Raw genomic sequence first — 12,513 nt, forward strand, 5'->3', positions numbered from 1 at the left:
CGAACCGCCCTGAGATATTTTGATGAAGGGCAGTATATAAATCTAATAAGTAATTTTTTAAAACAATGCCTTCTTTTGCAGATCCGGGAGCAAAGCCTCTGGGACTGTTAGCCACTTGGCTGAGCTCAAGCCACAAATCACTCTCCCAAAAACTTTATGGAGAGAACAAGAAGCCCTGCCCCCCTAGTACCCTGATTTTTTCTGGAACCACCTGCCCTGGCTCGGGTGACGATGGGACACCGAGTGGGACCCCTGATGTTTATCCTGAGTCTCAGAAAAAGGTCAGGACAGAAGGAAAGCACTTGAACTCACCTCTGTTAGGACAGCCTTGCTCACCGCCGGCCCTGAGGAGAGAAGGAGAGAGTCAAGGTAAGCAGGAATGTCGCAGAACCTCAACAGGTACCTGCTGCAGAGCTCAGCGTGGTGGGGAGAGAGAACCTGGCCTTCAACCCCATTGCCAAAAAAACCCACCCCTCTCCCTCCAAATTAAACCGATTGACGTTTCCCTTCCGTTCTCCTTGACTTGCTGTGATGCTGAACACACAGGGGAACAAGTCCCTATTCAATGCAGTGGGATTGACGCCCAAGCAAACGCAAAAAGAATGCCTTATGTGCATTGCTCAGGAGCCTAGTCCACAACGAGGCAATCTGAGGCAGCTTATATACCAGGTGGGGGCCTCACAGTGCCAAATTGGGGCGGGAAATGTCACAGTCCGGTCTACGGGCGATCAAAGTCCAAGGTGAGGATGTCGGGACCGGGGGCAAGATGGCGGGGTGGGAGCAGGAACTGGAGTCCAGAAGGCAGGAGTCAGGAAGCCAAGAGTCCGAGGGTAAGAGAGCCAGGAGTCAAGAAGTCATAGAATCATAGAGTTGGAAGAGACCACAAGGGCCATCGAGTCCAACCCCCTGCCAAGCAGGAAACACCATCAGAGCACTCCTGACATACACTGTCAAACAGCTCTTACTGTCAGGAAGTTCTTCCTAATGTTGAGGTGGAATCTTCTTTCTTGTAGTTTGGATCCATTGCTCCGTGTCCGCTTCTCTGGAGCAGCAGAAAACAACCTTTCTCCCTCCTCTATGTGACATCCTTTTATATATTTGAACATGGCTATCATATCACCCCTTAACCTCCTCTTCTCCAGGCTAAACATGCCCAGCTCCCTTAGTCGTTCCTCATAAGGCATTGTTTCCAGGCCTTTGACCATTTTGGTTGCCCTCCTCTGGACACGTTCCAGTTTGTCAGTGTCCTTCTTGAACTGTGGTGCCCAGAACTGGACACAGTACTCCAGGTGAGGTCGGACCAGAGCAGAATACAGTGGCACTATTACTTCCCTTGATCTAGATGCTATACTCCTATTGATGCAGCCCAGAATTGCATTGGCTTTTTTAGCTGCCGCGTCACACTGTTGGCTCATGTCAAGTTTGTGGTCAACCAAGACTCCTAGATCCTTTTCACCCTTCGCCCTCCAAAACTGATTTGCTGGGAGGAAGGTTTGTTCTGTCCGAAAAACCGAATTGCAGGTGCAAATGCGATGCTGAAGAGCAAATTATTATTCTTTAACCTCCCTCCCCTCCACCAACCTTTAACAGTCCGGGAGGTAGCCTAGACATGCACTCAGTCAATGAAAAGCTTATGCAACCATCCCATGGACTTTCAAAGTCCTGATCTTCATCACAGGGACTGGGAACTTGATTTTTAGGGGTGTTTTTTTGTTTGTTTTTATAGCAGAGTAGGAACAGGTGCCCTGCTTGGCATATTTCATAGCTTCTCTGAGTTATTCAAGCCCCTTCGCCACGGCAAGGCAGTGATCCATGAAGGATGGATGCTTTTGAATTCTGGTGCTGGAGGAGACTCTTGAGAGTCCCATGGACTGCAAGAAGATCCAACCTCTCCTTTCAGAAGGAAATCAGCCCTGAGTGCTCACTGGAAGGACAGGTCCTGAAGCTGAGGCTCCAGTACTTTGGCCACCTCATGAGAAGAGAAGACTCCCTGCAAAAGACCCTGATGTTGGGAAAAATGGAGGGCACAAGGAGAAGGGGACGGCAGAGGACGAGATGGTGGGACAGTGTTCTCGAAGCTACCAGCATGAGTTTGACCAAACTGCGGGAGGCAGTGGAAGACAGGAGGGCCTGGCGTGCTCTGGTCCAGGGGGTCATGAAGAGGCGGACACGACTAAACGACTAAACAACAACAACAGGAACAGGTACCCTGGGAGCTGGAATTGGCACATTTTGTGTTGTTTTTTTCTGGCCCCAAACCAAAGCCCAGCTACACCCCCCCCCAAAAAAAAACTACCCATTATGATGCAGGTGAGGATGGAAACCGAACACTTTCAACACATACAAACAAAACACACTGCAGAGAGCACTGCTTCTAGGGAAACTGGGCTGGCTAATCCCTTCTCTGCCAGCTGTCAAAATTCCAGCGCTGGAGATTAGCTTCAGTTTTGCAATAATGACCACAATCGGCTTTGCCTTGCCGCATTTAAGTACCTAATAAAAAGTCCCCAGGGATGAACAGAGTCCAGGTTGCGGGGGGGAGAGAAAACCAATAGATAAGCATAATTTAAAAAATAAATAAAGATGGGAGGCAGGATTGGGAGGAAGAGACCAAACGAAGGAACCTCACACAGAAACACGCCGGGCTGTTGCGTCTCAAATGCGCAACGGCAAAAATCTGATTTGCGACGCGGGCCGAAAGGAACGCCTCCCGCTGGCGGCTTGCCAGGGGTATTAAGGGGGCACTTATCTCTTAAGCCAGCTGACAGATGGCCTGTTGCAAAAAAAATAAATAGATGCCAGTAACAACAACTCATTTAACTCCGGTGGCGTGAGGGTGATGCTGCTGAGCCAGGAAAGCCAGGGCCATTGCAACCTAGCCTTGCTTAGAATCATCGAGTTGGAAGAGACCCCAAGGGCCATCGAGTCCAACCCCCTGCCAAGCAGGAAACACCATCAGAGCACTCCTGACATATGGTTGTCAAGCCTCTGCTTCAAGACCTCCAAAGAAGGAGACTCCACCACACTCCTTGGCAGCAAATTCCACTGTCGAACAGCTCTTACTGTCAGGAAGTTCTTCCTCATGTTTAGGTGGAATCTTCTTGCTTGTAGTTTGGATCCATTGCTCCGTGTCCGCTTCTCTGGAGCAGCAGAAAACAACCTTTCTCCCTCCTCTATGTGAGCAGCGCTTATCGAATGCTGCTCATGTCTCCCAAGACTGCACCAAGAAGCCCCTTGCCTGTCACTAGCCGGGCATCCTCCAGATGTTGGGGGCCACAATTCCCTGCATGCCAAGTGCACACACACCTGGAGGGCTAATGGTTGCTGAAGGGTGGCTTACATAAACCTGCCTCCCCCCTTCCATGATGATTATTATGTTTAAATGCTACATTTCCTCCAAGCGTGGGATAAAGGGTACTCAGCCCACCTTCTCTAGCCTGAAACCATCATTATCTATAGCACTTCTACTGCCGAGCGGTGGAGCTACTGGTAAAGGGATCCCTGACCATTAGGTCCAGTCGTGACCGACTCTGGGGTTGCAGCGCTCATCTCGCTTTATTGGCTGAGGGAGCCGGAGTACAGCTTCCGGGTCATGTGGCCAGCAGGACTAAGCCGCTTCTGGCGAACCAGAGCAGCACACGGAAATGCCGTTTACCTTCCCGCTAGAGCGGTACCTATTTATCTACTTGCACTTTGACGTACTTTCGAACTGCTAGGTTGGTAGGAGCTGGGACAGAGCAACGGGCGCTCACTCCGTCGTGGGGATTCGAACCACCGACCTTCTGATTGGCAAGTCCTAGGCTCTGTGGTTTAACCCACAGCACCACCCGTGTTCCTGACACTACTGATAGGTAAAGGTAAAGGTACCCCTGCCCGTACGGGCCAGTCTTGCCAGACTCTGGGGTTGGTGCGCCCATCTCACTCAAGAGGCCAGGGGCCAGCGCTGTCCGGAGACACTTCCGGGTCACGTGGCCAGTGTGACATCGCCGCTCTGGCCAGAGCCAGAGCCGCACATGGAAACGCCGTTTACCTTCCCGCTAGTAAGCGGTCCCTATTTATCTACTTGCACCCAGGGGTGCTTTCGAACTGCTAGGTTGGCAGGCGCTGGGACCAAACGACGGGAGCGCACCCCGCCGCAGGGATTCGAACCGCCGACCTTTCGATCGGCAAGCCCTAGGCGCTGAGGTTTTACCCACAGCGCCACCTGCGTCCCGACGCTACTGATATTCATCATTAAATAGCTACTTACTGCGTTTACATCCTGCCTGCCTTCCAAGGTGGCACAAGTCACCCACTCCACCACCAATCCCCTTCCCATCTTCACAACAGCCCTACAAATTTGGCTAGGCTGAGAGACTGCGTCTGCCTCCCTCTCCAAGGTCACCCAGCTGGGCGTTGGGGAGTTGAAATCCAGGCCTCTCCCAGATGCTAAACCAACACTAGGGTCTGGTTCTCAAGAACCTGCTTTCTGGCTTGAGGTCGCTTACAGCCCAGCTCACGCGCCCCACCCCCACCCCGCGAAACCATTCACGAGTACCCGGTATGGGGTATTGAGTAAAAGTAAAAAAGGTAAAGCACCCCTGGACGGTTAAGTCGAGTCAAAGGCGGCTTTGGGGTTGCGGTGCTCATCTGGCTTTCAGGCCGAGGGAGCCGGGGTTTGTCCGCAGACAGCTTTCCGGGTCACGTGGCCAGCAGGACTAAGCCACTTCTGGCACAACGGGACACCGTGACGGAGCGCACGGAAACGCCGTTTACCTTCCCTCCGCAGCTGTACCTATTTATCTACTTGCGCCGGTGTGCTTTTGAACTGCTAGGTTGGCAGGAGCTGGGACAGAGCAACTAACTTAGTTGAGTACTAACTGGGGGAGGAAGAAGAGAAAAGGCCTCGCATCTTCTCCCTGATGTTAAGTCGGAATCTCCTTACTTGTAACTTGAAGCCACTGGCTCCGAGTCCTAGCCTCCGGAGCAAGAGAAAATAAGCTTGCTCCATCTTCCATGCAACAGGCCTTTCAAGATAGCTATCATAGCTCTTTAAAGGGAATCTGTCTGGCCCCTGTGAGATCAGGATGCTGGCCTCGAGATGGGCCCGTTTTTCCTCATCTGCTTATTTATTTATTTTGTTTAACCTTGTCTGGGAACCGACAGGGGAGGGTATCAAAATGCCACACACCCCAATGCAAAAATCACGTAAGTAAAAGCGGCCTACTTCAGTGCCTGGCGACGGGGCCAAACTCTGGTCGGAGGTAAGAACTCACACCGCGAGAACTCTGGTAAGAAGTCACGCTGCGAAGGCATTTATGTGTCATCCGGAAAGGAAAGAAAACAGGAGCAAGGAAACGCAGGCAGCTGCAGTTCACACACACACACACACACACACACACACACACCCCACAAGCGGAAGGCTGCATGTCTGGTCTAATCAGCTCAACACCCAACCCAAAATGCAGAAAGGAGACATTAATAAGGACCCACAGGCGCTCCGGCAGCTCAAGTCTAGACAACTTAAAGGCATGGAGAACTTAGCGAGCCATGGCGTCAAAACGTGTCCTGAAACGGCCGCCCAGGCATCCTATGAAGAACCAGAGAGAGAAAAGTGGCTTTTTGTTTTAAAGGAGGGTGCCTCAACCCTACACCCGCACTGGCTTTGTAGAGCCCTGCTATGGGGCAGCTCCATAAATTCAGCCAGTGAACAATTATGGAGAAAGCAAAATGGCTCTGAAATGTTTTCCTTGGAGCCGGATTATTTCAATGGGTGTTCCAATGTGCTGTAAACCGCTCTGAGGTTTTTCTTTAAAATATAAAGCGATATAGAAATGGAACAAAAAACAGCAGCAGCAACAACAAATTCCGTCAACAAAATGACGTTCCATTGTGGCGACTGTAAAGGTAAAGGGTAAAGGGACCCCTGACCATTAGGTCCAGTCATGGCCGACTCTGGGGTTGCGGTGCTCACCTCGCTTTACTGGCCGAGGGAGCCGGCGTACAGCTTCCGGGTGACTAAGCTGCTTCTGGCGAACCAGAGCAGCACACGGAAACGCCGTTTACCTTCCCACCGGAGCGGTACCTATTTATCTGCTTGCACTTTGATGTGCTTTCAAACTGCTAGGTTGGCAGGAACAGGGACCAAGCAACGGGAGCTCACCCCGTCATTGCGGGGATTCGAACCACCGACCTTCTGATCGGCAAGTCCTAGGCTCTGTGGTTTAACCCACAGCGCCACCGTAACCTAGGTTAAAAGCGCCATTTGGTGATTTGCTTATATATCTGAGTTTCCTAACACTGGCTAGATGCCCCCCCCCTCTCTGTCACCATATAAATATATCTCTGCATAAGCTCCAAAACCTGCTCCTCAAAGGAACTGCTCTCCACTGCCGCAGGGTAAGGCCAGCCTTGAATCACGCTCTCATTACTCATCCTGGCTGGCGGAGCTTGGCGTTCCAGCCCTTTGTACCACCGCGGCAAAGGATCAGAGTTCCACCCTCCCGTCCCAAACTCCACCCCGGGGAGCCAGAATCTGTGTGGGCTGAAGATGCTTCCCTGCCTGGAGCAGAGTTTACTCACACTGCGCTCACTCTGCTAGGGCCAACTGCTTTAAACGATCTCGCCACGCCACCAAGGCATCAAACCCTGCCCATTAATCCTAGCGGCTGAAGCAGCCTTGTGCCGCGTTTCCGCAGAGTGGGGAAAACTCTGGACTTTTCTTTTTGTTTAAATGCAGCATCTGTACTGGGCTCTCCAGCCAAAACAAGGCTCCCAGAGCAGCTTACACACACCATCTATTAAAATAAGGCAGTCTACTTCCTTCCCATGGGACGCAGGTGGTGCTGTGGGTTAAACCACAGAGCCTAGGACTTGCCGATCAGAAGGTTGGCGGTTCGAATCCCGACAATGACGGGGTGAGCTCCTGTTGCTCGGTCCCTTCTCCTGTCAACCTAGCAGTTCAAAAGCATGTCAAAGTGCAAGTAGATCAATAGGTACCGCTCCGGCGGGAAGGTAAACGGCGTTTCCATGCGCTGCTCTGGTTCGCCAGAAGCGGCTTAGTCCTGACATGACCCATAAGCTGTACGCCGGCTCCCTCGGCCAATAATGCGAGAAGAGCGCCGCAACCCCAGAGTCGGTCACGACTGGACCTAATGGTCAGGGGTCCCTTTACCTTTACCTTTCTTCCTTTCCAGATGGAGGGAGCTCTGCACCTCAGCTCTCCCACTGCCATCATCACCAGGTGGTGCCAAGGCTCAGGTCCAGTGCCCGAAATCTGCGAGGCACATTTCTCCAACGAGCGCAGGTCTGATGGCAACCATGCGGAGATCTCTGGATGCCAAGTTTGGTGACAGACATCTCCATCTTGCCGGCCCCTCCAGCTTTCTTCAGCAGCTCAGCGGAAGAGCTTTCTCGCTGCATTGATTTCCCAGCTTTTTGCACAAGGAGAACACAGTTCGTCCCCCTCCTCAGTTAATCCCTACAGCGACCCCGAGAGGTAGGCTAAGAGGCTGCCACCGACTCAAAGGTCATTCAGTGAGCTTCGTGACGGTGAGGGGATTCGAACCCTGATCTCCCAGGTCCTCATCTGACACTCTAACTAGCACACCTCACTGCCTTCCTACAGCACTTCTGCTATGGGGCAGCTCTACAGACTAAGTGGGTAAATAAATATGGTGTCTCCTAAAATCCAGAAAGTTGTTTCATCTTCTTTACATCTGATGGAAGGGCGTTCCACAGGGCGGGCACCACCACCGAGGAGGCCCTCTGCCTGGTTCCCTGTAACCTCGTTTTTCGCAGAGGGGGAACCGCCAGAAGGCCCTTGGAGCTGGACCTCAGTGTCCAGGCCGGACCATGGGGGTGGCGACGCTCCTTCAGGTACACGGATCTTAAACAACCCATTTTAAATCAGCTGTGCTGGTCGCCAGTTTGTTTCAAGGCGCTCACAAATGACTCAGGTCCCAAACACCTGAAAAGGCCTCCTACTTCCCTGAAGACCCTCTCGGGTGCTGAGGTCGGCAGAGCCGGCCCTCTTGGTAGTTCACCCTCCCTCAAAAGCTCAGGTGGGTGGCGGGCCAAGGAGGAGAGCCTTCTCTGCGGCAGCCCCTAACCTGTGGGACTCCCTCCGCACAGAGGTGAGTCTACAGCTGTCAGAGAATGCTGAAGACTCACCCCTTCGCCCTGGTTTTCAACACTTGAGGACCCACCAGGTTTTCATGGTTTCTGAGTTGTTTACTTGTTTCTAACACTGTGTTCCTGCATGGCAATGGGCCCTGGGACCTCGGGGTGAGCAATAAATAACATTAATGCCACAGGTTTGACAGCGGAAAGGCTTCGGGGGAAGAGGAATGAAAGGACATCTGTGTACCAGGGATGTGCACATCAAACCAGGGCATGTTTTTAAAGCCTGTAACAAACACCAATCCTGTTATTATCGTGAACATGATTTGAATCCCGGCATCACCCACACGCAAGGACTGAAGGAGGGTGAAGGTGGAGGGGAGAGAGAATAAACAATCTTGATTTATACAGCTTCATTGTCACATGCTGGTTAAAGGGTGTTACAAATGACTCATGGAGGGAGGGGTCCAGCTTTTTAACCATGCTATTTTTAATGGGGGGGGGGGCTTGCAAGTTCTTTTATAATCTGAGGCTATATTTTGCATCTGATGTTTTGCCGTTAACAGAGAAAGTAAGCAAGACGCTATTAAAGATGGGTTTCCTTTCCGCTGATGAGGGTTGCATCTAAAAAAATAAAAGAATATTTCATTTATACCTTCCCTTCACTCAAAAACAGTTCCCTCTATACTGAGGTATTGATGGCCTCAAAGTTTGTTTAAATCCAACCAGATTAAATGGTTTAAGAGGCAGCTGAGATCTTTCTGAAACTGCTGATGGGCCTGGTTTTAAAACGCCTGCCTGCTGCCTCAAAGAGCAGTTCTCTCAACTCCAGGCATTTTGGAACATCTCCTCAGGGAGGGTGCGAAGAGGACAAGCTGAGTTTTTTCCTGACTTTAAAAATAAATTCCAAGCTGACCTGGCCCCGGGGGAAACATCCACTGAAGACTCAGTCAGCAGGAGTAGAAACGGGAGTGGGGACAGTGTCAGAAACTCAGATATATAATCTATTTGCCAAACGGTACCTTAAACATGGCTTACGGTTGGCGCAATGAATTGCCTAGGTGCTTTTTATGCAATTTATAAAGGTAAAGGGACCCCTGACCATTAGGTCCAGTCGTGGCCGACTCTGGGGTTGCGGTGCTCATCTCGCTTTATTGGCCGAAGGAGCCAGCGTACAGCTTCCGGGTCATGTGGCCAGCAGGACTAAGCCGCTTCTGGCAAACCAGAGCAGCGCACAGAAATGCCGTTTACCTTCCCACCGGAGCGGTACCTATTTATCTACTTGCACTTTGATGTGCTTTCGAAATGTTAGGTTGGCAGGAGCAGGGACCGAGCAACGGGAGCTCAACCCGTTGCGGGGATTCGAACCGCCGACCTTCTGATCAGCAAGTTCTAGGCTCTGTGGTTTAACCCACAGTGCCACCCGTGTCCCTATGCAATTTATACTTATTGTTATTATTACTGTTCGTTTTATTTCTATACTGCTTCCTATTTTGAAGAACAAATCACAAAGCGGTTTAGAACACGTGGAAACAAACAACCCAGAATAAAACAAATTCAAGCTCCAGGGGAAATGTTTCAGATCCTACTCTAAGTGACATTTTGCTTTCTCCAGTCGCCAACGAGGCATCCAGAGATCCCCACGTGGTTGCGACTGGGAACAGGCCAGTTGCAAAACGTGGCTGACACCCAGTTAATTTCTAACACTGCATCCGGGGAGGGGAGAGTCAGCTGGGTGGTGGCAGAGAGAAAAATAAGAGGGGGGGAGAGCAAGTTTTAATTTATACATGAAGGGAAGGAAGAGCAGAAATAGGTGTGGGTCTGTATTAGGGTCCCATTTACACAGGGGTTGCATTCTGTGGCCCCGCCCGTTTAATTCAAATCATGTACCCAGAAGCTGTACACCGGCTCCCTCGGCCAATAAAGCGAGATGAGCGCCGCAACCCCAGAGTCGGTCACGACTGGACCTAATGGTCAGGGGTCCCTTTACCTTTCATAGGAAGCTATCAGGTAATGACCGGGGTTCAACCATGAAGCTCACTAAGCGACCCTGGCCCAATTAATGGCATTTCAGCCTAGCCTACCTCTCAATGTTGTTGAGGGGATTAAATGAGACGGGGAGAGCCGTATATTAAATGAGACGGAGAGAACTCGTTAGTAGAGAAAAGGGTGGGACTGGAACAAACCCCCTTTACTTGGGTACCAGTCCTGTTGGACTCAATGGGGCTTACATCTGAGTCGTCACATGAAGAATGTGATCTCCTCTACTGGCCTGCGTCATGACTTGGCAACGCTTGACGGCTAATGGCTGTAAGCCAAGCGCGATGCAGCCCGTCACCCGTCAGTAATACCTGGGTCACTGCCACTATGAGTCACACCGGCCGAGCAGGCCAAGTGAAATAAATGATAATTAAGACCCATAACATCCAGATTTCAAGGGAGAGTCCCATGGACTGCAAGAAGATCAAACCTCTCCATTCTGAAGGAAACCAGCCCTGAGTGCTCACTGGAAGGACAGATCCTGAAGCTGAGGCTCCAAGACTTTGGCCACCTCATGAGAAGAGAAGACTCCCTGGAAAAGACTCTGATGTTGGGGAAGATGGAGGGCGCAAGGAGAAGGGGACAACGGAGGACGAGATGGTGGGACAGTGTTCTCGAAGCTACCAGCATGAGTTTGACCAAACTGCAGGAGGCAGTGGAAGACAGAAGTGCCTGGCTGCTCTCGTCCAGGGGGTTACGAAGAGGTGGACACGACTAAACGACTAAACAACAACAATCCTTGAGTAGGACTCAACACTGCCCATGATGGCTAATGCGCTAGGTAATGGGTTGATTCCCACCCTAAGATGACGAGGGTGATTTCCCTCTAACCTATCCCACCCAGTGTTTGAAATTTGCCAGGGACCAGACACATTTTGCACGCGACTTTTGACCTGGGAAGACGCTGGGGTGTCAGGATGGCACCCTGACACCTCCATCGTCTGGGGATCATTGGGTCTCAGCTGTTTCCACACACTAATACACCACCCTGCAGAATCAGTTGTATTTTATCTGCGCAACTGCAATGAATTTTAGAAACCCAAATGCTTTTTTCCCATGCAGCCCGAGTAGGAGCAAGAGCAGTTAAGGAAAAGAGGTTGGAGTATAGGCCAATATACGACTGTCCCTGGATCAAGTGACTTTTCATCTTTTAAGTTCTCAAACTCTTCACCAGGGGTCAGCAAACATTTTCAGCTGAGGGCCGGTCCACTGTCCCTCAGACCTTGTGGAGGGCCAGACTATATTTTTTGGGGGGAGAAATGAACGAATTTCTGTGCCCCACAAATAACCGAGAGATGCATTTTAAATAAAAGCACACATTCTACTCGTGCAAAAACACCAGGCGGGGCCCACAAATAACCCAGAGATGCATTTTAAATAAAAGGACACATTCTACTCATGTAAAAACACGCTGATTCCCGGACCATTTGCGGGCCGCACTGAGAAGGTGATTGGGCCTGATCCGTCCCCTGGGCCTCAGTTTGCCTACCCATGCTCTTGATCTAGCTCAACGTTGTCATCTGAACTAGCCAGATTAATTTAATTGAGAAGCAATCATTTGAACTAGCCCATCACTTGAAAAATGAGACTTTATAGATCCGTCGTGCCCAAAAATGGCAACTAGGTATTCCGTTTTGGTGACTGCGAACCTTCGTTTAAAGAGCCGTTTGGTGCCCCCATAATATTATTAATAAACAAGATTCGAAGCGTTAGGCTGGCAGTGTTGATTCCTCCCTCCTCTTCCCCAAAGCACACTATATGACTATTACTTATTACTTTCCACGGTTAGCAGTAAACTAGAATTATGGTAATAGGATGATGATTTTCCCCTCAGCCACCCAGAGTGCAGCATATTATTAATAATATTCTCAGTAATGTTATTAAATTCAAAGTACGGTATTGGGGTGGCGCTGATCGCTGCCCCCCCTCTCACCACCCCAAAGTAGGTCAGTTACTGATATTACTAATGTTAAGAATAAGTTAAGAATTATAGTATTAGCATGACAGTATTCCCCCCCCCCCACATACATTTTAATTAATGGCATGGATAAAAATATTAATACGACTACTACTACTAGGAACAATATTATTAAGAACATCCCAAATACATTTCAATTAACTACGGCAGTAATAATCCCGATAGCAACACCAGTAATTACAACAACAGCAACAGTAACAATAACTGTTATAACAAAAAAAAATTCCTTCCAGTAGCACCTTAAAGACCAACTAAGTTAGTTCTTGGTATGAGCTTTCGTGTGCATGCACACTTCTTCAGATACGAAGAAGATCTGAAGAAGTGTGCATGCACACGAAAGCTCATACCAAGAACTAACTTAGTTGGTCTTTAAGGTGCTACTGGAAGGAATTTTT

At 50.2% G+C, this 12,513-nt stretch overlaps 1 protein-coding gene across 12 annotated transcripts in view; it reads right to left on the reverse strand.

The window, feature by feature from the left end:
• The window catches only part of PIP5K1C (phosphatidylinositol-4-phosphate 5-kinase type 1 gamma), a 52,357-nt gene that overhangs the window by 35,999 nt on the left and 3,845 nt on the right, over positions 1 to 12,513 (reverse strand). For all 12 annotated transcript variants that reach the window (XR_014559712.1, XR_014559713.1, XR_014559714.1 and 9 more), the window contains exon 2: positions 313 to 344. Coding sequence is in view for 9 of the 12 variants with exons in the window: in XM_083720370.1 (XP_083576496.1) it covers positions 313 to 344 (32 nt within the window). In the remaining 3 variants the exon portion in view is untranslated. The remainder of the gene's footprint in view (positions 1 to 312; positions 345 to 12,513) is intronic.

The sequence above is a fragment of the Podarcis gaigeae genome (genome assembly GCF_964106915.1).
Source record: "Podarcis gaigeae genome assembly, chromosome: 18".
In the NCBI taxonomy this organism is placed as follows: Eukaryota; Metazoa; Chordata; class Lepidosauria; order Squamata; family Lacertidae; genus Podarcis; species Podarcis gaigeae.